The sequence below is a fragment of the Oncorhynchus mykiss genome, chromosome 20 (genome assembly GCF_057628025.1).
Source record: "Oncorhynchus mykiss isolate SJ-2025 chromosome 20, ASM5762802v1, whole genome shotgun sequence".
NCBI lineage: Eukaryota > Metazoa > Chordata > Actinopteri > Salmoniformes > Salmonidae > Oncorhynchus > Oncorhynchus mykiss.
In genome coordinates, this window is record NC_143041.1 from 15,365,570 (window position 1) to 15,391,719 (window position 26,150).

Consider the following 26,150-nt stretch of genomic DNA (forward strand, 5'->3'; position numbering starts at 1 on the left):
ACCGAGTCAGAATATACAGTGGGGCAAAAAAGTATTTAGTCAGCCACCAATTGTGCACGTTCTCCCACTTAAAAATATGAAAGAGGCCTGTAATTTTAATCATAGGTACACTTCAACTATGACAGACAAAATGAGAAAGAAAATCCAGAAAATCACATTTTAGGATTTTTAATTAATTTATTTGCAAATTATGGGGGAAAATAAGTATTTGGTCACCTACAAACAAGCAAGATTTCTGGCTCTCACAGACCTGTAACTTCTTCTTTAAGAGGCTCCTCTGTCCTCCACTCGTTACCTGTATTAACGGCACCTGTTTGAACTTGTTATCAGTATAAAAGACACCTGTCCACAACCTCAAACAGTCACACTCCAAACTCCACTATGGCCAAGACCAAAGAGCTGTCAAAGGACACCAGAAACAAAATTGTAGACCTGCACCAGGCTGGGAAGACTGAATATGCAATAAGTAAGCAGCTTGGTTTGAAGAAATCAACTGTGGGAGCAATTATTAGGAAATGCCAGAACCACACGGTGGGAACTAGTGAATGACCTGCAGAGAGCTGGGACCAAAGTAACAAAGCCTACCATCAGTAACACACTACGCCGCCAGGGACTCAAATACTGCAGTGCCAGACATGTCCCTCTGCTTAAGCCAGTACATGTCCAGGTTCATCTGAAGTTTGCTAGAGAGCATTTGGATGATCCAGAAGAAGATTGGGAGAATGTTAGATGAAACCAAAATATAACTTTTTGGCAAAACTCACCTCGTCGTGTTTGGAGGACAAAGAATGCTGAGTTGCATCCAAAGAACACCATACCTACTGTGAAGCATGGGGGTGAAAACATCATGCTTTGGGGCTGTTTTTCTGCAAAGGGACCAGGACAACTGAAGGAAAGAATGAATGGGGCCATGTATCGTGAGATTTGAGTGAAAACCTCCTTCCATCAGCAAGGGCATTGAAGATGAAACGTGGCTGGGTCTTTCAGCATGACAATGATCCCAAACACACGACCCGGGCAACAAAGGAGTGGCTTCGCAAGAAGCATTTCAAGGTCCTGGAGTGGCCTTGCCAGCAGCACAGTTACAGTCACCAAAAGATACCCTGAAACGAGACCCAGAAAACCTGTGCCTTCCGTATGGTGAATCACTAAAACAATACATAAAATCACTACGGAAAAAGAATGAACAGCACGTCAGAAATCAGCTTAGTGTGATTGAACAATCCATGGAATCGAACCATTTCTGGGAAAATTGGAAGACACTAAACAATCAACAAAGTTATCTATCCAAAACGGAGATAGATAAACCACTTTTCCAATCTTTTTGGCTCTATAACAAAGCACAGACAGCAAAAACTGATAAATGACAAATCTTAGAATCAGCTATTAAAGACTACCAGAATTAATTATTACATTGAATGAACTACAGGACAAAATACAAACCCTGCTACTCAGAAAGGCCTGTGATATTGATCCTAAATCCTAAATTAAATGATAAAAATATACAGAGCACAAATTCCAATTGGATATGCTTACACTCTTTAACATTATCCTCAACTCTGGCATCTTCCCCAATATTTGGAACAAAGGACTTATCGCCCCAATCCACAAAAGTGGAAATACATTTGACCCCAATATACGGGCACAAGGTGAGACCCAGATGCAGACACGGGAGGCAGATGGTTAGAGTCCAAGATGTTTATTAACAATCCAAAAGGTGTAGGCAAGTGAATGGTCATGGACAGTCAAAAGGTCAAAACCAGTTCAGAGTTCCAGAGATACAGAATGGCAGGCAGACTCGAGGTCAGGGCAGGCAGAATGGTCAGGCAGGCTCGAGGTCAGGGCAGGCAGACTGGTCAGGCAGGCTCGAGGTCAGGGCAGGCAGAATGGTCAGGCAGGCGGGAATGGAGTACAGAAAACGGGCAAAGGTCAAAACCAGGAGGAGGATTAGTAGAAGAGAAAACAAAGCAGGTGCACTGGGAAAAACCACGCTGGCTGACTTGAACATACAAGACGAACTGGCACAGAGAGACAGGAAACACAGGGATAAATACACCAGGGAAAATAAACGACACCTGGAGGGGGTGGAGTCAATCAGAGGGACAGGTGAAACAGATCAGGGTGTGACACCCAATAACTACCGTGGGATATGCATCAACAGCAACCATGGGAAAATCCTCTGTGTTGTCATTAACAGCAGACTCGTACATTTTCTCTGTGAAAACAATGTGCTGAGCAAAAGTTTAATTGAAAGATCACGTATTCACCCTACAAAACCTAATTAACAAACAAACCAGAAACAAAACAAAGTCTTTTCAAGCTTTGTTGATTTCAAAAAAGCTTTTGACTCCATTTGGCATTGAGGTCTGCTATACAAATTGATGGAAAACAGTGTGGGGGGAAAAACATACAACATTTATAAAATCCATGTACACAAACAAGTGTGCAGTTAAAGTTGGCAAAAAAAATGTTCCATAACAAAGCCAAACCTTCCATAACAAAGCCATCACCTACAGAGAGGTTAATCTAGAGAAGAGTCCCCTAAGCAAGCTGGTCCTGGGGCTCAAACAGACCCCACAGAGCCCCAGGATAGCAACAGCAACAGAGTTAGACCAAATCATGAGAAAACAAAAAGATAATTACTTCACACAATGGAAAGAATTTACCAAAAAACAGAGCAAACTCGAATTGTTATTTGGCCCCAAACAGAAAGTATACAGTGGCAGAATACCTGACCACTGTGATCGACCCAAAATGAAGGATTGCTTTGACTATGTATAGACTCAGTGAGCATAACCTTGCTATTGAGAGAGGCCGCCGTAGGGAGACCTGGCTCCCAAGAGAAGACATGCTATGTGTACACTGCCCAGAAAATTAGATGGAAGCTGAGCTGCACTTCCTAACCTCCTGCTAAATGTATGACCATATCAGAGACACATATTTACCTCAGATTACACAAACCCACCAAAGATTTTTGAAAAAAAAAATCAAATCTCGATAAACTCCCATATCCATTGGTTGAAATACCACATTGTTTGATCACAGCAGCAAGATTTGTGTTCTGTTGCCACAAGGAAATGGCAACCATTGAAGAACTAACACCATTGTAAATATAACTAATATTTACTGTATGTGTATTTATTTTCATTTTTGTACTATTTGCACATCATTATAACACTGAACATAACCCTAATATGACATCTGAAATGTTTATATTCCTTTGAAACTTTTGTTTGCGTAATGTTTACTTTGTTTATAATCTATTTCACTTGCTTTGGCAATGTAAACATATGTTTCCCATGCCAATAAAGCACTGAATTAAACTGAGAGAGAGAGAGAGAGAGAGAGAGAGAGAGAGAGAGAGAGAGAGAGAGAGAGAGAAAAGTGCACACCCATACTGTATATAAAGTAGGGTGAAAAGGTGCTTTGGTGATGAAAAGTAAGTTCCTTTTGTTATAAAATACATTTTACCAAGACAAATATGACTATTCATGTTCTGAATTGTTCAGTGGGGTCTTTCACTAACCTATCATTAACGTTATATCCAAAAAGTCAAATTCCATCACCTAATACAGCCGATAATAAGCAATGAGCTATGTTAACATAGCGATGCAGGTTTCTCGTAACAGCTTTTGAGGATTTTACATTTTGGGGTCGTCGACATCAAAGTTGTTTCCGTGGGTCGCAAAAAGCTGAATTAGCATGACACGAGCTGAATTAAATGTAGGTTTTGAAAATGAAAGCTTGTTAAATGTAAATGTGCTCCGTTGACATTTCACAGAGATTAGAGGTCGACTAATTAGGGCCAATTTCAAGTTTTCATAACAATGGGTAATCGGTATTTTTGGACACCGATTTGCCGATTCAGAAAAAAAATCCTTATTTAACTAGGAAAGTCAGTTAAGAACACATTCTTATTTTCAATGACGGCCTAGGAACGGGTTAACTGCCTTGTTCAGGGGCAGAACGACAGATTTTTATCGTGTCAGCTCTGGGATTCGTTTTTGCAACCTGCCGGTTACTAATCCAACGCTCTAACCACCTGCCTTACATTGCACTCCACGAGGAGCCTGCGTGGCATGCTGACTACCTGTTACACGAGGGCAGCAAGAAGCCATGGTAAGTTGCTAGCTAGCATTAAACTTATCTTATAAAAAAAAAACAATCAATCTTAACATAATCACTAGTTAACTATACATGGTTGATGATATTACTAGTTCATCTAGCGTGTCCTGCGTTGCATATAATCGATGCGGTGCCTGTTAATTTCTCATTGAATCACAGCCTACTTCGACAAACGGGAGATGATTTAACAAGTGCATTTGCGAAAAAAGCACTGTCGTCACCAATGTACCTAACCATAAACATCAATGCCTTTCTTTAAATTCAATACACAAGTATATATTTTTAAACCTGCATATTTAGTTAATATTGCCTGCTAACATGAATTTCTTATAACTAGGGAAATTGTGTCACTTCTCTTGCGTTCCGTGCAAGCAGTCAGGTTATATGCAGCAGTTTGGGCCGCTTGGCTCATTGCGAACTGTGTGAAGTCCATTTATTCCTAACAAAGGCGTAATTAATTTGCCAGAATTGACTATTATGATGATATAACATTGAAGGTTGTACAATGTAACAGCAATATTTAGACTTAGGGATGCCATCCCCCTTAGATAAAATACGGAACGTTTACGTATTTCACTGAAAGAATAAACCATATTAATGACCAAAGGCTCGTATTTCTGTGTGTTATTATGTTATAATTAAGGCTATGATTTGATAGAGCAGTCTGACTGAGCGATGGTAGGCACCAGCAGGCTCGTAAGCATTCATTCAAACAGCACTTTAGTGTGTTTGCCAGCAGCTCTTCGCTGTGCTTCAAGCATTGCGCTGTTTATGACTTCAAGCCCATCAACTCCCGAGATTAGGCTGGTGTAACCGATGTGAAATACCTAGCTAGTTAGCGGGGTGCGCGTTAATTAGCGTTTCAATCAGTGACATCACTCGCTCTGAGACTTGGAGTAGTTATTCCCCTTGCTCTGGAAGGGCTGTGGCTTTTATGGAACGATGGGTAACGATGCTTCGAGGGTGGATGTTGTCGATGTGTTCCTTGTTCGAGCCGAGGTCGGAGCGAGGAGAGGAATGGAAGCTATACTGTTACACTGGCAATACTATAGTGCCTATTAGAACATTCAATAGTCTAAGGTATATGAAATACAAATCGTATAGAGAGAAATAGTCCTATAATTCCTATAATAACTATAACCTAAAACTTCTTACCTGGGAATATTGAAGACTCACGTTAAAAGGAACCACTAGCTTTCATATGTTCTCATGTACTTAAATGTTAGCTTTTTTACATGACACATATTGCACTTTTACTTTCTTCTCCAACACTTTGTTTTTGCATTATTTATACCAAATAGAACATGTTTCATTATTTATTTATTTAATTGATTTTATTGATGTTTTATATTAAGTTAAAATAAGTGTTCATTCAGTATTGTTGTAATTGTCATTATTACAAATAAATAAATAAAAATCGTCCGATTAATCGGTATCGACTTTTTTGTTCCTCCAATAATCGGTATCTGCGTTAAAAAAAATCATAATCGGTCAACCTCTAACAGAGATACACTTGTTTTTGTTCTTACAGGAATTGTGAATTAATATGAAAAAGCATATACTAAAATATGAAAATACTACACGTATTTTCTCAAAATCGATATCCATCTTACCTCTATATTCTTTAATGACCCGCAGATTTGAGAAGAAAGATGATGAGTTCAATGGGATAGTGAGCCTGTCAGGTAGCAAGTAGCCTTAATTCTTGCACAGAATCCAGATTTTTGACCACTTTTTGTCTCTGGCTTGCATTGATTTAGTCACCCTAATTATGGACATCCTACAAGGGTAAAAACTCCAATAACTTTTTAACAGATTATAATAGAGACATGAGGTTTGGACATTTTTTTTAGAGGGTTATCTACACAATATTATTTTACCCATTGTTTGATAAATGTGTTTTGTGTACTAAATATTTGGGTTTTTGTTTGGTCACCCTTCATAGAGTGCATAGGGACAGTGATAATAAGACAGAAACAGATGACAGAGAATGAAGCCGGCAGTCAGAGATAAAGAGAGATAGAGTGACAGGCACAGAGGCAGACAGTGGTCAAAAGAGAGAAACATGGGACAGAGCAATAGAGTCACACAGAGAGATCAAAAGAGAGACTCACAGGCACGTCCGTCCAAAATACCTTTAATTGTTCTTAGTGATTAATTACAATGTGGAAAAATCAGGTAATACAGATACTAGAATAGCTTTCAATGACCTCCTTTAGCTATAATTTACAGTGAGAGGAGGGAGGGGAGAAATAGTAAGTTCTGCCATCATTACACAGAGAGAGGAGAGAGAGAGCAGAAGAGAGAAAAATAGAGAAAGAGAGAGGGGAAAAGGAAGGGACTGGGAAGGGACTGGGAAAAAGATGGAGAGAGAAAGAATATCAATCAAAGTAAATGCCTCACCAAGTCAGTCAGTTCTGCCATTATAAAAGTCCTGAAAGATATGCCTGAATAGTTATTGGTTATTAGAAACTATATATATATATATATATATATATATATATATATAGAGATATATATTAATACATTAATATAACACTAAAACAACAAACAGCATGATATATCTACAGTATATATTATCTATATCTAAATATAGAATACATATACAGTGCAATCTGAAAGTATTCAGACCCCTTGACTTTTTCCACATTTCGTTACATTACAGCCTTATTATGAAATTGATTAAATCTTTTGTTTCCCTCATCAATCTACACACAATACCCCATAATGACAAATCTAAAACAGGTTCATGCACATTTTTTACAATTTATAAAATAAAAAAAACATCAATACCTTACTTACGTAAGTATTCAGACTCTTTGCTATGAGACTCGAAATTGAGCTCAGGTACATCCTGTTTCCAGTGATCATCCTTGAGATGTTTCAAAACTTGATTGAAGTCCACCTGTGGTAAATTCAATTGATTGGACATTATTTGGAAAGGCACACACCTGTTTATATAAGGTCCCACAGTTGACAGTGCATGTTGGAGCAAAAACCAAGCCATGAGGTCGAAGGAATTTTCCGTAGAGCTCCGAGACAGGATAGTGTCGAGGCACAGATCTGGGGAAGGAAACCAAAATATTTCTGCAGCACTGAAGGTCCCTAACATAACAGTGGCCTCCATCATTCTTAAATGGAAGAAGTTTGGAACCACCAAGAATCCTCCTAGAGCTGGCTGCCCGGACAAAGTGAGCAATCGGGGAAGAAGGGCCTTGGTGACAGGGCAGGGAGGTGACAAAGAACCCAATTGTCACTCTGACAGAGCTCCAGAGTTCCTCTCTATGGAGAGACCAGAAAATAGCTGTGCAGCGACGCTCCCCATCCAACCTGACAGAGCTTGAGAGGATCTGCAGAGAAGAATGGAAGAAACTCCCTAAATACAGGTATGCCAAGCTTGTAGCATTATACCCAAGAAGATTCTAGGCTGTAACCGCTGCCAAAGGTGCTTCAAGAAAGTACTGAGTAAAGGGTCTGATTACTTATGTAAATGTGATATTTCAGTTTTGCAAAAATGAATAAAAACCTGTTTTTGCTTTTTCATTATGGGGTATTGTGTGTAGATTGACGAGGGGGGGAAAAACAATTTAATCCATTTTAGAATAAGGCTGTAATGTAAAAACAATTTGGAAGAGGTCAAGGGGTTTGAATACATTCCGAATGCACTGTAAATCTGATGAGAAGCCCTATTAGATTGTGTGCTGCTGTGGATGTATCATCCATCCAGTGTGATGTGCTCAGAGAAGGCACATATCTAGTATCAGCCTACCTTCCCTAAAACCTTACCTTAACCATCAGGGTGGGAACACAAAACTGACCGCAGATCAACATCCAGGATTATATAGCTTTTCAGATCACTTCTACAGCTGAAACGTTTTTATTGCACTGTAGATACACACACTAAGGGCAGGATTCAACCCGTATCCCCACAGTATCACGGAAGATCCGCGTTATAGCTCATTATAGGCAATGTTCCCACATTTGCAGAGACTGCACTTACAGTAAACCCTGCATGTCGGCTCAATCGGAAATTATCTTTGCCTTTTAATGCCGATCTTTCTCAATACTTCCGCGATAGGGATTGTGTCCAGCCCTTAGCTTTCCGTATTCCTTACCAATATACAGTGTGTTCATATCTACAACGGAAACCTTTTCATTGCAATTCTTCTCCAGATTCTTTAAATGTACTCCTACTTGTAGAAAGTGCTGGGTTGTCATGGCCTTGTACATAGAAGTCAATAGATACAGGTAACTGTGATCTTGTTAGTGTGTATGGTTGTGGGAGGTTATTTGCTTATATGGAGAGCTGAAGACATGTTCCCCTTTCGCTCGGCTCAGTGGAGAAGGAAATAACCCGGCAAGGGCTGACAACACACAGAGCACACACAGCACACATACACACACACAGAATACACACACAGCTCTCTGGGCTGTCTTTGAGAGCATCTGTCCCACACAGCAACACTACTGACTCTGTACATCGTGGCCACGTAATACAATGCACAGAACACAGGAATATAATGTTTCAAAGCAGCAAGTAAATTCAACATTCCATCAAAAAGCCAAGGGTGCTTCAAAGGGTTCTCCTATAGGGACAGCCGAAGAACCATTTTAGGGTCTAGATAGCACCTTTTTTCTAAGAGTGTAACATTTGAAGAAAAAGGGGCATCACTGTGCTAGGCTGAGCTAGCTGCAGTACAGTCACCTCCACTACACATCCTTTCAATTTCATGCTTTTTCCAAAATGGCCAATTAACATTTAGTCAAACACTCTACTTTGTCTGTTCAATAAGGAATAAGGAAGTTCAACTGTCCAACCCACCTACCCCTCAGCTTACCACCTTTACTGTACAAATCCTTTGTGCACATGTTTCTGTGTATGAGACATATCCCACCTCCCTCTGAAACGGTCACTGTGGATCACAAATCTTAAAGGTGGAAGTCAAACGGTATATTCTGTTGTATAAATTCCAGTATGTAAAGTCTGCAGTGTTTGTCTGTGTCTCTCAGACCTCTGACTCCAGACTAGACACGCGTCCCCAGTGCTGGGTCACACAGGATCTGTCCTCAGACCTCAAACCTACTGATGTATCTCCTCTCTGGGGCTCTAAGCCAGGATCCTGGTCCTCTTGGTAGGCTCCATTGGCCCCATAGGCTCCATACAGACTGTCCTGGTACAGCAACCCCCTCTGGCCTCGAAAGCCACCACAGGGCAAGAGCTGGCATACTGGGCTGGGACTAGGGTATGTACCGGGGCTGGGGCTGGCGTGGTTGCTGGATGCCTGGGAATGGGCCTGGAGGTCCAGGGGACCATGGTAGAGAGGCAGCCCAGGGTAGGAGGTTAGATAGTGGGAGTACTGTCTGCTGAGCAGGTTGGTGGCTCTCCGGACCCCCCCAAGGCCTACCCCCCCTCCGCCTCCCTGACCCCCCAGCATGGCCTCCCTGTAGGTGGGCAGGTGGGTGGAGTTTGAGTACCGCAGCTTCTTACGTCCGTTCCCTTTCCTCTGGTCCTGCCTTATATGGAGATACGCATGCTGGCGAGTTGAGGTGGCAGGGTAGCATAGGTTGTTCCGGAGGGGGGCGGGGTTGTAGAGTTTAGTGGGAGTTTCTTGGTCGGCCATGACGCAGGGGAACAGGTCTGGTAAAGCAGAATGTGATTGGCAATCAAGGGATGTAGGCAGAGTTTCATCCGGCTGGAGAATCCGCTCACTCCCCCAGGTGGCTCGGAGGAAAGATGGCCGTCGGTGGAGCCTCGGTCTGCCTGCCAGAACCAGCTCCTCCAAGGGAAGAGGCCAGGAGCCAACGCAGCCTTCTACCCCAGGACAGAGCATCGTTCCTGGGTACAGGGAGTCGGGCATCTGGGGCGAGACGTTGTTCTCCTGGAGGTGGTTGGCCCGGAGTTCACCCAGACACACCGTCTTCTCCGCCCTGCGCCTCCTCCACTCTCCTCCTCCTGATTCCCCTGAGAGGAGGCTCTTGCTCCTCCTATTCTTCCTGGAGGGTTCTGTGTGGGATGGATGGGAGATGGCAGAGGGGTGGTGAGAGAAGGGGTAGATGTCTGGCAGCTGAAGCTCACTATAGGGGATGAAAGGAGAGCGGGGGTGGGAGATGTGCTGGGGCTCCACATACAGCCTACCTGTGGAGGGTTGAGAGTAGGAAGAGAGGGGGTCCACTCCAGCCAGGTCAAGGTGAGGGCTACTGAGACTAGAAACAGAAAGTGGTCTGTCGTAGAGGGAGGAAGTGCGAGCCGGGAGCGTGTATCGTAGGGGCGTGGGTCTCGCCAGCCCCTTCTGCCTGTTCAGAGAAGTCACTACACCCAGCGTGCAGTATTGCGGGATGAGGGGGTGCTCGGGGGACAGGTGTGTGTGTGTGTTCTCTGTGACATGAGAAAACCCTCCTGGAACCATTTCCGTGGTGACCTGCTGCGGAATGTGGACTGGCAGATTGCCGCCATGGCGACCCCAGTGTTCTATGGTCTTGGTGGCATGGTCCAGTGAGGTCTCGACCTGGGCAGAGTTGACCAGGTCTTTAGCGGTGCGTAACATCTTAAGCATGTTAGCCTGGGCATAGTTAGTTGTCAGATCTGAGTTTGCCAGGTTAGGGTGGTCTGGTTCCTCCACCCCGTTGAAGCAACTGTAGATTCCCTGGGAGATGGAAGAGAGAGGGAGAAAGGGATAGAGGAGGTTAGATAGAGGGAGGGAAAGTAGAGGAAGGAAGAGAGGAATGGGGGGGTAGAAGTGAGAAAATGATGATCTATTACACTTAAAACATGAAACATTCATCTTCTGCACATCTACCATTCCAGTGTTTAATCGCTATATTGTAATTACTTCGCCACCATGGCCTATTTATTGCCTTAACTCCCTTATCTTACCTCATTTGCACACACTGTAGATAGACTTTTCTTTTTTCTACTGTATTATTGACTGTATGTTTGTTTATTCCATGTGTAACTCTGTGTTGTTGTATATGTCGAACTGCTGTGCTTTATCTTGGCCAGGTCGCAGTTGTAAACGAGAACTTGTTCTCAACTAGCCTACCTGGTTAAATAAAGGTAAAATAAAAAAATGAATGTAACTAAGGCTGGAAATGTCAATACGATCAAACTAGCAAGGGCAATGATTGCAATGATCACATCGCAATGATCAGTCATAATGTTGCTAATAGGTTAGGGCATCTATTTATGTAGCAAGCTAAAAACAAAGATTCTAACATTATCTAGCTAGCTATCAAGCTGCTAGGAGGATGTCATGTCATGCCATTGGAGGAGTGGGTGAGTGACTGACTTCTTCCCCTCCTATCTTTTTTCGGAGCACTCTCGTTTGAGTTTGCCAGAGCACAGAACAACTGATGAATTTATAAATGCGCAACACCTGCTGAATATGACCGGTGTCAATAAATGTAGACAAAAAAGTAATAGTTAGTCAAGAATGCACTAGATAACATGTAAACAGCCTAACCAGCTCTGCTACAGCGAGTAAAATTGTCAGAGTGAGGTGTTCTCTAATTTGTGTCTGGAAGTAGCTAGCTAGCAAGCTAGGCAAATTTAAACAGTCAGCTTGGGTGCTTGGTTGGGACAAGCATGCATTGGCAGACAAGCTGCAGAAGGACGAGGAGGCTACAATTCCCCATGGTTCACCAGTACAATTTTTAGAGCCTACCCGCTGAAAACGTTTGAGAGGGTTTATCTAATGTTCCTTCGTTAGATATTAGCTCATCTTGCTCTGGCTAGCATTAGTTTTTTAACTTCTTGAAGTGCGTAACTGCGGGAGAGAGAGCCTAAATTTTCATGGTTGTTTGATCAATAGTACTGCAAAGTTCCCAAATGTAAGAGGACTCCCATGGTGTTAACACATTTGCAGAAATCCTTTCAGGTGTATTTTGTGGCTTTTGTCGAATGAGTTCTAATTATCTAAAGTTGTGCTGTTGCAACTGCCTGTAAACACACAGTCCAGTTCAAAGTGAATGATGGCAGGGCCGTGTGGCAAATGGCTTGTTTGTTTAAAGGCCTACTGTAGATCTGATTGGCTATAGCTCACCAGTCTCTGTAGACTCCGGTCCTGGACAAAACAGTTTTATTTCCTGCAGTGTCTAAAGCCTTTTGTGACTAGGGGGCAGTATTTTCATTTTTGGAAAAATAACGTTCCCGTAGTAAACAGGATATTTTGTCAGGACAAGATGCTAGAATATGTATATAATTGACAGCTTAGGATAGAAAACATTCTAAAGTTTCCAGAACTGTAAAAATATTGTCTGTGAGTATAACAGAACTGATGTTGCAGGCGAAAGCCTAAGAAAAATCCAAACTGGAAGTGCCTCATGTTTTGAAAGCGCTGCATTCCAATGCATCCCTATTGAGCAGTGAATGGGCTATCAACCAGATTACTCTTTCTCCGTATTCCCCAAGGTGTCTGCAGCATTGTGACGTAGTTTTACGCATTTATGTTGAAGAATACCCATAAGCGGCTACATTGCGCAAGTGGTCACCTGATGGCTCCCAGAGTGACTCTCGCGTAAAATACAGAGGTAGCCATTATTCCAATCGGTCCTCCTGAAAAACGAATTGTCCCGGTGGATATATTATCGAATAGATATTTGAAAAACACCTTGAGGATTGATTATAAACAACGTTTGCCATGTTTCTGTTGATATTATGGAGCTAATTTGGAATATTTTTCAGCGTTTTCGTGACTGCAATTTCCGGGCGATTTCTCAGCCAAACGTGAAGAACAAACGGAGCTATTTCGCCTACAAAAATAATATTTTGGGAAAAAAGGAACATTTGCTATCTAACTGGGAGTCTTGTGAGTGAAAACATCCGAAAACATCAAAGGTGAACGATTTAATTTGATTGCTTTTCTGATTTCCGTGACCAAGTTACCTGCTGCTAGCTGGACTGTCTGCTATGCTAGGCTATCGATAAACTTACACAAATGCTTGTCTAGCTTTGGCTGTAAAGCATATTTTGACAGGGTGATTAACAAAAGGCTAAGCTGTGTCTCAATATATTTCATTTGTGATTTTCATGAATAGGAATATTTTCTAGGAATATTTATGTCCGTTGCGTTATGCTAATTAGTGTCAGTCGATGATTACGCTCCCGCATGTGGGATGGGGAGTCACTAGAGGTTTGTCCAAACGCCACGTTCTCACTCTATATTGCTATAGAATTTTCACATGTTCCTTACTATAAATAATTCCCAAACATTCTAAGAATTTATGAAAACGTGAAAATGACCATTTTCTTCTTGGGGGGTGTACATGAACAGATTTTTTATCAAATTTAGTATTGCTAAAATGCTGTTAGTTCCACTTAAAATGTGTTTTTCACAAACATAAGTTATTTTCAAAGAGATGGCTAACAACAGCAAGTGTTATAAAAACTAAAAAACACTCACCGGATGATGATCATTTGAAACTTAACTTCTTGTTTAAATGTATTCTTGAAAAGTGATAAGCTAAAGAAATAGCAACAATATCCTCTTTCATAACACCCGCTTCAGCCACTAAAAAGTAGTTGACAACAAAAGCTAGCTAGCTAAACTGTGGGAAAACTTCTGCTCGCTATTGCGCTAGTGACCTGTTGGCCTTCAAGAAGGCAAAGGCTTCCATGCGTTTTGTAAAAACCCATTAAGTCAAAATGTGATCGTTTGATTCCACTGTCACTCCAAAGTTTTGCCCTAATACTGTTTTTTTGGCAGATGCCTTCATCTAGATTCTGTTGGCCTAGCCAATGGCTGACTTACCTAGCAAGATGTATCTCCCAGAAACCAGCAAAGAAAAATCCTGATTGGATATTATTTTCTCTTCAGTGTTAACGCTTTCCTTTCCAACAAAACGGAAGAGATTAAATCAGAACAGCATTGAAAATAATAATATAATTATCATTATTATTATACTATTGTAATCATTATTTTAGCTTTCTCTGAAAGTGTAGAAGGCCCATTGTTCCTAACTGTGTTTGGGTTAGTAATATTTTTTGCACTATTTTGAAATTCTAAAGAATCCATATGTTATTCTGAAATATGAACACTGAAATACTGAACATTTAGAACTCTTATTATGGTGGTGATTTGACAAAATTACAATCATGGTCTTGAATTTGACGTTTTTTTCGTCTCGGTCTTGATTTGGTCTCAATTTGCTCCGGTCTTGGTCTTGAATCGGTCTCGCTTTAGTTGGTCTCGAACACAACACTGGCTATAGGGATGTTCTGTGTAATCAGGGGAATGTAAAAGGAATTCATAACTTCTGTAAACTGGCAAAATTTGTTGAATGAAATTACTTTCTTACTATATGTGAGGTGTAACTATTGAGCCTAGTCTTCTCTCTACAGGGCTTCTAGGTTAGCTGAAGCTTAAAAACTTATTATGGTTGGGGGGCAGTACTAAGTAGCTTGGATTAATAAGGTGCCCAAAGTAAACGGCCTGCTCCTCAGTCTAAGTTGCTGATATATGCATATTATTATTAGTATTGGAAAGAAAACACTCTGAAGTTTCTCAAACTGTTTGAATGATGTCTGTGAGTATAACAGAACTCATATGGCAGGCAAAAACCTGAGGAGAAATCAAAACAGGAAGTGAGAAATCTGAGGTTGGTATGTATTCAACACAGTTCCCATTAAAATCCCCTTGAGATATTAATGATGTTGCACGTCCTAGGGCTTCCATTAGATGTCAACTGTCTATAGAAATTTGAATGAGGCTTCTACTGTGTTGTGGGACTGAATGACAGCAGAATGAATCAGGTGTCTGGCAGTCAGCCATTTTATGGTCACGCGCATTTCACATGATAGCGACCTGCGTTCCATGGCTCCTGAAGACACAAAGGAATGCTCCGGTTGGAACTTTAATGAAGATCAATGATAAAAACTTCTAATGATTGATTCTGTACTTAGTTTGAAATGTTTCTTCGACCTGTAATATAACTATACGTTTTTGTCCGATGTAACGCTGACCAGAACCAGCGTTTGGATATGTATACCAAACGCGCTAACAAAAGTAGCTAATTGAACATAAATAACGGACATTATCGAACAAATCAAGCATTTATTGTGGACCTGGGATTCCTGGGAGTGCATTCTGATGAAGATCATCAAAGGTAAGGGAATATTTAGCATGTAACATGGCGGATATCTGTCTGGGTTGTTTTGGTCTCTGAGCTCCGTACTCAGATTATAGCATGGTGTGCTTTGTCCTTAAAGTTTTTTTGACATCGGACACAGCGGTTGCATTAAGGAGAAGTGTATCTATTATTCCGTGCATAATAGTTGTATCTTTTATCAATGTTTATTAGGAGTATTTCTGTAAATTGATGTGGCTCTGCAAAATCACCTGATGTTTTGCAACTACTAAATGTAACGCGCCAATGTAAATTGAGATTTTTTTTATATAAATATGAACTTTATCGAACAAAAAAATACATGTATTGTGTAACATGAAGTTCTATGAGTGTCATCTGATGAAGATCATCAAAGGTTAGTGATTAATTGTATCTATATTTCTGCTTTTTGTGACTCCTCTCTTTGGCTGGAAAAATGGCTGTGTTTTTCTGTGACTTGGCTCTGACCTAGCATCATTTTTGGGTTTGCTTTCGATCTAAAGCCTTTTTGAAATCGGACACTGCTGTGGGATTAACAAGAAGTGTATCTTTAAAATGGTGTAAAATACTTGTATGTTTGAGGAATTTTAATTATGGGATTTCTGTTGTTTTGAATTTGGCGCCCTGCACTTTCACTGGCTGTTGTCATATCGATCACGTTAGCGGGATCTCAGCCCAAAGAGGTTTTAAAGTACTTAATGTCATCAGTTTTTGTCCAGAATATTAGGTAATTGAAACTGAAACAGCGCATTCCGAATGGAGCCAGCAAACAATGTACCAGCTGTGGCCAGCTGTGATTTACAACATGATAGCAACATTTTGGGACGACCAGGAAATGTATTGGTGAATTATATTAATCATGCACTGAACTGCATCCATCTATTCTGACAACAATGTCTTAGTGTACATCATGGAACATTGAGTCAAATAGATCTTTTAAACCTCTTATAAAGTTGGTTTTGTAGCATAAACTGGGAATTGTATCTTTTTTACTGATATTATGATTGTCTGTTTGTTTCATATCTGAATAGTTTAGGTCACCGGTTACTTTGTGTGCTAAACGTGATATTTTTTTTGCAATGGGAAGGAGTAGTTGTACCTTTCGATTGGGAATTGCTTAATGGTTGTGTTTTGTAATGTTATGATTGGGACCTACTGGCTTATTTTGCCTGAGTTTATGGACTGCTTATCCTTTATCCACATGCTGCATGTGACTGCTGTCTTTCCATCGGCCCTACGTAATGGTGCCTGGAGAAGTGGGTGTAATAACATTTTGCCAAAAGTTCCCAAACGGCCCACCCAGCGAAGTAAAGGCACCCTGGTGTGAAATATCTAGTTTTTGTAAAAGTTTTCCTATAGATTTTTCCGGTTCTCACTCTCAATCACACTTATTTTAAATAAAAAATGTTTACAAATATTGTCCACAACAATGCTTAAACCACATCAGTCTAATTAGGTAGGCCAGTCATAGCCTGGCTCCCCAGTAGGTGGGCCTCTGTCCACCTAGATCCATCCATGTCTACGCCCCTGATGCAAACAGCGCATGATGACAATTGCGCATCACAAATAGCAGTGGTGTAAAGTACTTAAGTAAAAATACTCTAAAGTATTACTTAAGTCATTTTTTGGAGTATCTTTACTTTGCTATTTATATTTTTGACAACTTTTACTTCACTACATTCCTAAAAGAAAATGGTCTAATTCACACACATATCAAGAGAACGTCGCTGGTCATCCCTACACGTGCTTCATTTGTAATTGATGTCTGAGTGTTGGAGCGTGCCCCCTGGCTATCCATAATTTAAAGAAACATGAAAATGTGCCTGGTTTGCTTTATAGAAGGAATTTGAAGTGATTTATACTTTTACTTGTGATTCTTAAGTATAATTATTTTAGCAATGACATGTACTTTTGAAACTTAAGTATATTTAAAACTAAATACTTTTAGGCTTTTACTCAAGTAGGATTTTACTGGGTGACTTTCACTTTAATTTGAGTCATTTTCTATTAAGGTATGTTCCTCTTTTACTTTTACTCAAGTATGTCAATTGGGTGCTTTTTCCACCACTGACAAATAGCCTACCAATCAACACTTCAGACTAAACCTTTTCATTAGCTGGTTTGCATACCCATTGTTGCATTAGTCAGCATTTACCGGCTACCAATGTCATTCTTCTCTGAGCTGCTCCATGCCAAAAATAGTTGAGAGCTGCACACTCTTGCTACCTGCAGATGATATTCTGCTGAAACTAGGCTGTTTGCGCGGCGCACATGTGAATATATTTCACATGCTTTGCAATTGTGGAGGCTTCTTTTGTGCACAATTTCTCTATTGTACCACATCATTGATAAGTCGCATACTTTGACACGCATCAGTAGGGATTAATAAGTGAGTATATGCAATGCCCACTGAAAGAAAAGTAGGTGTATGGTTTATATCTGCGTATAGCCTCCACTTCTTTGTGTTCTACAAAAAGTGCACTCCCCTACATGAGTGCGCTGTTATTACAGTTGATGTCCATTCAGAATCACAAACCTGTCAGACACTGAAGGCCTATAGGTTTGCCACTGCGCAAACATGTCTATAATAGATATGAAGGCTGTTATGATGCTGTATTCATGTTTGAAGAATATTTGGCCTGGCTGAATGGAATGACCGACACTCAATGTGGTCTCGATACCGGACTCGAGATCGAGACCTGTCTTGAGTATTACAACACTGCCTATAGCTAAACAAACACACACACACACAATGAACACACACACACACTGAACACACTTTCTGAGCAAATAGACTCATACTGCATCAGCAAACAGAGAGCCGAGTCTCCTGACTGCCCTGTTCACAGTCGACTTTCTAAACCTCTCTCACCCTGCTGATAGCGAGCAGGAAGTCCATGCGAGGAGACTTGTCTAGTTTCTTGCGTAGTTTCCAGTAGAGTAGATGTTCCCAGGCAAACACCAAGAGACTGAGCCCCATGGCCACCAGTAGCATGTAGAAGACCCCGGCCATGTTATCTATGTCCAGCTTACTACTCATCACCTCGTTCTTCTCATTCTGACAGATGCCTGACAGCCAGACCGTCTCCAAGCGCTGGGTGTCACCTGGGAGAGAGGAGAGAAGAGGGCCATGGTCATAATCCCCTTGAGGAGGGACTGGACTCACAAGTGAATAACTAGTTAGATTCAGCTGCTTTAGCTTTCTTTCAAATAAGGGTAGTCTATTGAGGAATGCATTATTTATGACTTACAAATTGGGGTTAGCAGTGAACAAGAGACGACTTCCATAATTCTATCGTATCAGTATGACCACAGATGGCTCCTGTTATACATATATAAGAAACCTTTTCTGTGTCTGTATGTGTGTGTGTGTGTTGTATAGTTTGTATTCCCAACACTGCACTCATGATATCTCTAACACCTCCCTGTGGTTCCTACGATCCTACTGTGATAGCGGATATTAACTCCTACTGTATGAGTGTGTGTGTCCATAATGGTTATCATCCTCACACCTCCTTACTGTGAGGAAGGATATTAACTCTCTCTCTAAGCTTCACCCCTGGTGCTGCTGCACACACTGTCATCAACAAATGGAGAAGTGCCAGCTCTACGGGCTGTGTGCGTGTGTGTGCGTGCGTGCACCGTCTCCCAGGAACTGCAGCAAGGCCAGGTCAATGGGTCGTTTCCATCTGGAATCTTTCTGCAGGGCTATACCATAGCCTGTCGTGGCAAACACTTTCCCAGAGCCGATAGTCACAAGCTTACAGCCCTCATCCTTCCCTGCCATGTAGTTCAACACCGCAGCATCATAGATGAATGCGTCCAGCTTCCTATTGAATAACACAAAAAATAATCAGACAGTGATGTAATAAATCTCCAGATTATATTAGGAATGAGTTATAAAGTAGATGCACAGGGAGCCAAATAGAACTCCTTCCAGTAAATGGGACTAAATCCAATTTTTGGGTTAATGGACTGTAATTTATTTTGAGGTCATTGGGATGAGGGTTAGAGTTGAGAGCTGGAGGAGAGTTCAGTGCATTTTTCTTACCCTGTCTTGAGGCTGTTGAGGGCATCCTCCACTCCTTTCTGGTTGTATTTGACCATGTGTGCGTGCATGTCAGGGTAGTTACTTCTGATGTTCCTCTCTGTACTGCCGTTAGGGACCGTACCAAAACGGAATGGAGGGTAGTGCTCCTGAGGCTTCTGGAACTGTAGGAAGTGATGAGGAGAGGAGATTCAGTTCAATGAGATCTAATTCAGAGCCGTCCTATTAATTTCAAACTGATTCAAATAAATGCACTTCCACTCAATTCAATTTAATTTGATTGAATGTCATTCTACCCTTTTCAATTTGTGTAGATTTGATATAATTCAAGGCCATTATTTTTGAGTCAATTCAATAGCCATAGATTGCCCGGACCTGCTGTTAGCCCGGACCTGCTGTTTTCGACTCTCTCTCTCTACCGCACCTGCTGTCTCTAACTCTGAATGATCGGCTATGAAAAGCCAACTGACATTTACTCCTGAGGTGCTGACCTGTTGCACACTCTACAACCACTATGATTATTATTATTTGACCCTGCTGGTCATCTATGAACATTTGAACATCTTGGCCATGTACTGTTATAATCTCCACCCGGCATAGCCAGAAGAGGACTGGCCACCCCTCAGAGCCTGGTTCCTCTCTAGGTTTCTTCCTAGGTTCCTGCCTTTCTAGGGAGTTTTTCCTAGCCACCGTGCTTCTACATCTGTATTGCTTGCTGTTTGGGGTTTAAGGCTGGGTTTCTGTATAAGCACTTTGTGACATCGGCTGATTTAAAAAGGACTTTATAAATACATTTGATTGATTGATTGAGTTCAGTCTACCACACTCTAAAAAAAAACGCTGCTTTAAAAACAACTCAATTTGGGTAAATATAGGACAGAACACATGTTGGGTTATTTTGACCCAGCAGTTGGGTCATTTAAGAACACATTGCCAGAGCCAGGTTGGGTTGTTGATGCTGCAGTATTTAGCTAAAATCAGAGATGGCTCAAACAAATATCACAATAAATATTATGGCTGAACTCAAATGTGCTGGTTGATAAGATACCTGTATTTATGGGAAAGATGTTTGAGAAGGTTATTTTGTTCTTAAAAAATATTGTAAATTGGAATGGTAGAGTTATGTCCTTCATGGAGTTATCAGAATTGTATGGAAAGGTCTGCTCAATCCAAGAGTACAACCAATTGATAACAGTATTGCCCCAAAAATGGAAGAGGCGAGTGGCAGCGGGAGGAGGTAGGGAACTGGTCTGTCTGCCCAATATTAAGGATCAAAACTGACAGAGGAATAAATAGCATAAATAGCATAAATAGGAAAGTATACAAGTTTCATTTGAGGACCAGGATGTTGACAACTGTGCCAGACAGATTTCAAATTAGTTGGGAAGAGATTTTTGATGTACCAATTCCATGGTACGGGGTGCATGAGTTGATATATAAAACAACGCAAGACTCAAGACTTCGTGCTTTTCACCTAAAATGATTATATAGAATTCTTGCCACCAACAAAATGTTGAATATTTGGGGCATAAAATCATCGAAGCTCTGCAGATTTTGTTGTGAGGATACAGAATCAATAGACAATTTATTTTGGTATTGCTCTCAGGTAGCCTGTTGCTGGTTTCAGGTTCAGGAATGGCTGAAAATGCATAGCATTGATCTAAAATTAACCCTAGAAATAGCACTGTTGGGAGATCTCGAGAGACCGGGTCAGTCAATTACTAATACTTAGTAAAAGTATTTATCTTCAACACACAATTTGTAGTTTCTATTTTATTAGATAGATTGAAATTGTACGTTAAACATCATAGCATAGTTGAAAGATATGTGTTGCGTAGAAACACGAAGTGGGTGGCCAGCAGAGATAGATGGGATGGGCTGAGGGAAGCTGAGGGTTGGTATGTGGAATAGGGTCAAGTGGGAGTGGAGTTGCTGTGTGAGAGAGAGAATGATAAAGAGAAAGGAAATCAAGTCCAAATAAAACATAATAAAAGTACATTTGAATGACACTAAGTGGCAGTGTTTTTACAACTAAAGCCAGTTTGCCTGAGGCTGATGCCGTGCAGGTGTTTGTAGATATATACACAGACTCTAATTCAAATAAACGCATACATGAACACACACATACATGTAATAGTGCCAGACATGGACACAAACATATACAGTTGGCATTGCTGTTATGATTTCAGTTGTCCTTGATGTCCTTTGTTTTTTTAGTTTTTTATGTATTTGTAATTTTTTTTTGCATTGTTGTTTGCTGTTTTCATCTGTCTTTTCCTTTTTTCTCATTAGTTCATTATTTTGGTTGTTGGTGCATTGAGGGGTTCTTGAGGGTGGGGAATGGAATTAATTGTATTTTTTATTTTTATTCTTCCGGGGGGGAGGGTTCTCGAATGGTTGAGCGACAGCTATTGGGGAACTGTGGGGGGATCTTGGAGGGTTCCGGTCTCACAAGATTGTGATCATGAAAAAGGAAACTATGACATATAATTTATATCGCTATCATACACACGCACCCTCACGCATAAGGATGGCTCTGTTGCGGAAAGACTGATACATGTTTGATAGTGTCTTGATGCTGTATTGTCTGTCCTTCATGTTCTAATACTTTAATGTTACCTCCTCCTTGTGCTTTTTGTAATAAATCATTTTATAAAATAAAAAAATAAATCAGAGATGGGAATTATTATATTACACGTATTTCAAAAACATATTTTAATCACACTATATATACAAAAGTATGTTGACACCCCTTCAAATTAGTGGATTTGGCTACTTGAGCCACATCTGTTGTTGACAGGAGTATAAAATCAAGCACACAGCCATGAAATCTCCATAGACAAACATTGGCAGTAGAATGGCCTTACTGTCATAGGATGCCACCTTTCCAACAAGTCAGTTTGTCAAATTTTTTGCCCTGCTAGAGCTTCCCTGGTCAAATGTAAGTGCTGCTTTTGAAAAAAGCAGAAACATCTAGGAGCAACAATGGCTGAACCACGTAGCTCACCGAACAGGACCGCTGAAGCGCATAGTGCGTAAAAAAACATCTGTCCTCGGTTGCAACACTCACTACCAAAGCGAGGTCCATACAGAAATGGTTTGTCGAACTTGACTGGCCTGCACAAAGCCCTGACCTCAACTCCATCTAACACCTTTGGGATGAACTGGAACGGCGACTGCGAGCCAGGCCTAATCGCCCAAAATCAGTGCTGACCTCACGAATGCTTGTGGCTAAATGGAAGTTCCCGCAGCAATGTTTCAACATCTAGTAGAAAGTCTTCCAGAGGAGTGGAGGCTGTTACAGCAGCAAAGGGGGACCAACTCCATATTAATGCCCATGATTTTGGAATGTTCGACGAGCAGGTGTCCACATACTTTTGGTCATATAGTGTACTTCTGAATATTTTGTATTTTATATTACACTGGTCTGAACAACACTCCAATGTGGTATTTCGGAGCCCTTGACCTTTTCCACATTTTGTTACATTACAACCTTATTCTGATATTGATTAAATCGTTTTTTTCTTCATCAATCTACACACAATACCCCATAATGACAAAGTAAAAACAGGTTTGTGTATTGAAAAATGTAAGCACAATGTTCAGGGCCATACAATTTGTCCATTGTACAGTATACAGCCTACAATGCACTGTACTACAGTATCCATTCTCAGACTTTCTCCTTCCCACCTTCAACAACCTGTTTGCTCTCTGAACTTGCTTATATTGGTTGCATCATTTGAAACAGGTTAAATCTATATTGAGTGGTTGTGTTCAATCAATGACATATGTTCTCTATTTGTATTTGATTGTTGCCACTTGTGTTAACCAGCATGGATGACATGTCCATTAGAATGCAGAATGTGTTTTGAGAATGAGAATGTGTTTAGAGTTTTGCTGAAACGTCTAAGTGAGATCTGCAAATTGTGTTTTACCATGTGAAATGGTTTCAGGTATTGACAACAGACTGCATAATTAGCTAAATGAGTCCAGGCAACTGAGAACTTTGTTCAGCCAATGGGTTTTAGTGTTTTAGCAGTTGCAGGCCAATGGTGACTTTAAAACAGTTACAGAGTTTAATGGCTGTGATAGGAGAAAACTGAGGAAGGATCAACAACGTTGTAGTTACTCCACAATACTATCCTAATTGACAGAATGAAAAGAACAAAGCCTGTACGGAATAAATGTATTCCAAAACATGAATCCTGTTTGCAACAAGGCACTAAAGTAATACTGCAAAAAATAAGGCTAAGCAATTAACTTTTTGTCCTGAATAGAACATTTTATGTTTGGGGCAAATCCAATACAACACATTATTGAGTACCACTCTCCATATTTCCAAGCATAGTGGTGGCTGCATCATGTTATGGGTGTGCTTGCTTCTAACATGTATTGACTCAGGGGGTTGAATACTTATTTAATCAAAATATATTTGTGTTTTAGTTTTCATGATTTGTTTTACAAATGCTAGAATTTTTCTTCCACTTTGACATTAGAGTATTTTGTGTAGACTGCTGACAGAAAATGACAATGAAATCCATTTTAATCCCACTTAGTAATAAAATGTGTAATAAGTCAAGGGTGTGAATACTTTCTGAGGGCACAGTACATGTATTTCAATTAAATACAGTACTTTGAAAAAGTATCTTATATTTTATTTTGATACATTGGTCTTTAGGATATTTTGTAGTTGTATTTTGTAGTTTGTAATTTATGCCCATCCCTGGCTACGATCCACCGGGTCAGATCAGAAGACTGGAAGCATGGCTTAGTAGGGGCATGGCTTTAGGCAAGTTATTTTCGGCCACCCGTGAGTGTAAATGTCATCCCAGATCATCTGTTCTGTTGTATTGTCAATATATGTTAAGGTTGAGTACTGACACTTTTGTATTTTAATAAGGCTTCCAAAGTGTATGAGTGCCTTAAATGCTGGGAAGGGTACCACTTTGATATAATGTAATTCATTAAGCAACATTTTAATTTGCAGTGTACAAATTTAACATGATGAACAGGAATGACATTTACTCTCACGGGTGGCCTAAAATAACTATCTGAAAGCCACACTCTCAATAGGCTATGCCTTTGAATTACCCAAACATGGGTCATTTTTTATTTTCATTTCATGCTGTGTCTTAAAGTCTTACAACTGTCATTTTATTGTCCTAATATAAAATGAATAACATCTTCATTCAAAGACTTTCACACAGGGGTACCAATTCCAATATTTGGAAATGCATAGGTTCTTGATGTACTCATACTGTTATGTACACCTCTTTAAAGCTACAAAACTATCAGCTCAAAATTGTAATGCAATGACAATACCACAGACAAAACAAACCTGACATTTACACTCATGGGTGGCCAAATATAGCTATCTGAAATCCACACCCCTACTTAGCCACACCTCCAGTCTTCTGATCTGGCCTGCTGGGTCATTGCCAGGGATGGGAATAAATTACAAATTACAATTACAAAATACCAAAAGACCAATGTATCAAAATTAAAAAATATAAAATACTGTTGCAAGCATTGCATTTAATTAAAAGCCATGTATTTTGTATTTTAAAATACAAATCTAAATGTGCAAGTAGCCAGCAACAATATCCTGTGTGGTTGTGGAACCGTCTTACTTGCTTTGACTGTGATATATTGTTGCTTGTCTACCTTAGCTGCATGCACTCTGGATAATTCTAAATGACCGAAAGCTCATTAGAATAACTCAGCATGCTTTCCAATTGTTTATTTTTACATATACATTTATATTTAGTTAATTTAGCAGATGCTATTATCACACCATAGCACCATCAGACATTTGATACCAATGTTGGGTGAAAGGGTCCCACAAAATTGTGAACCGCTATAAAAAAAGTATTTTGAAATACAGAAATTACAGCTTTCAAGAGTATCTTGCTACAAATTATATTGTGTTGTTCAGCCCAGTGTAATACAAAATATACAATACTCAGAAGTAATTGGAATATCTATTTCAAATATATGTAACAGACATACTGCCAATCTCGTCATAGCTCAATAACCCAACTAAGTACCCCAACTGCTGGGTCCAAAATATCTATTTACTGTTCACGCAGCATTTTTTTGAGTGTAGTACTTCAACTCAGGGCCGTTTGGCCAAGTCAGGTCAGAGTTGAGAGGATTCAGAGTGCAGGATGGATGAAACCTTTGACAGAACCACACAGAACCCAGACGCTCATGAAACTCAATTAAAGTGTAAATAAAAACTCTCCATTATAAGCTGTTAGTATTGACCTTCAGATCCCTGTGAAGATGGATGGACCTCTCTACAATAAGATCCTGTGTGTGTGTGTTCACTGTCTGAAAATAATATAATATTGTCTCAACACATCCCCTGAGGCCCTGGCTTTCTCTCTCTCTCTGTATCTATTCTCAGTTTATTTGTTTCTCGCTCTCATACTCTGAAGTGAAGTTTGTCGCTTGCCATTTTCCTCTTCTGTGATTACGCTGAGGAATAATGAGCCAAATCACGAAGTGTGTGTGTGTGTGTGTGTGTGTGTGTGTGTGTGTGTGTGTGTGTGTGTGTGTGTGTGTGTGTGTGTGTGTGTGTGTGTGTGTGTGTGTGTGTGTGTGTGTGTGTGTGTGTGTGTGTGTGTGTGTGTGTGTGTGTGTGTGTGTGTGTGTGTGTGTGTGTGTGTGTGTGTGTGTGTGTGTGTGTGTGTGTGTGTGTGTGTGTGTGTGTGTGTGTGTGTGTGTGTGTGTGTGTGTGTGTGTGTGTGTGTGTGTGTGTGTGTGTGTGTGTGTGTGTGTGTGTGTGTGTGTGTGTGTGTGTGTGTGTGTGTGTGTGTGTGTGTGTGTGTGTGTGTGTGTGTGTGTGTGTGTGTGTGTGTGTGTGTGTGTGTGT

At 40.5% G+C, this 26,150-nt stretch overlaps 1 protein-coding gene across 1 annotated transcript in view; it reads right to left on the reverse strand.

Annotated features, from left to right (window-relative positions):
• Nucleotides 1-6,252: 6,252 nt before the first annotated feature.
• LOC110498936 (glutamate receptor ionotropic, NMDA 2C) overlaps nt 6,253-26,150 on the reverse strand; it is a 55,690-nt gene continuing 35,792 nt past the window's right edge. The window contains exons 11-14 of the mRNA XM_090211867.1: nt 19,277-19,437; nt 18,868-19,055; nt 18,098-18,330; nt 6,253-10,769 (exon numbers count right to left, since the gene is read on the reverse strand). Of these exons, the coding sequence (XP_090067993.1) occupies nt 9,132-10,769; nt 18,098-18,330; nt 18,868-19,055; nt 19,277-19,437 (2,220 nt within the window). The 3' untranslated portion in view covers nt 6,253-9,131. The remainder of the gene's footprint in view (nt 10,770-18,097; nt 18,331-18,867; nt 19,056-19,276; nt 19,438-26,150) is intronic.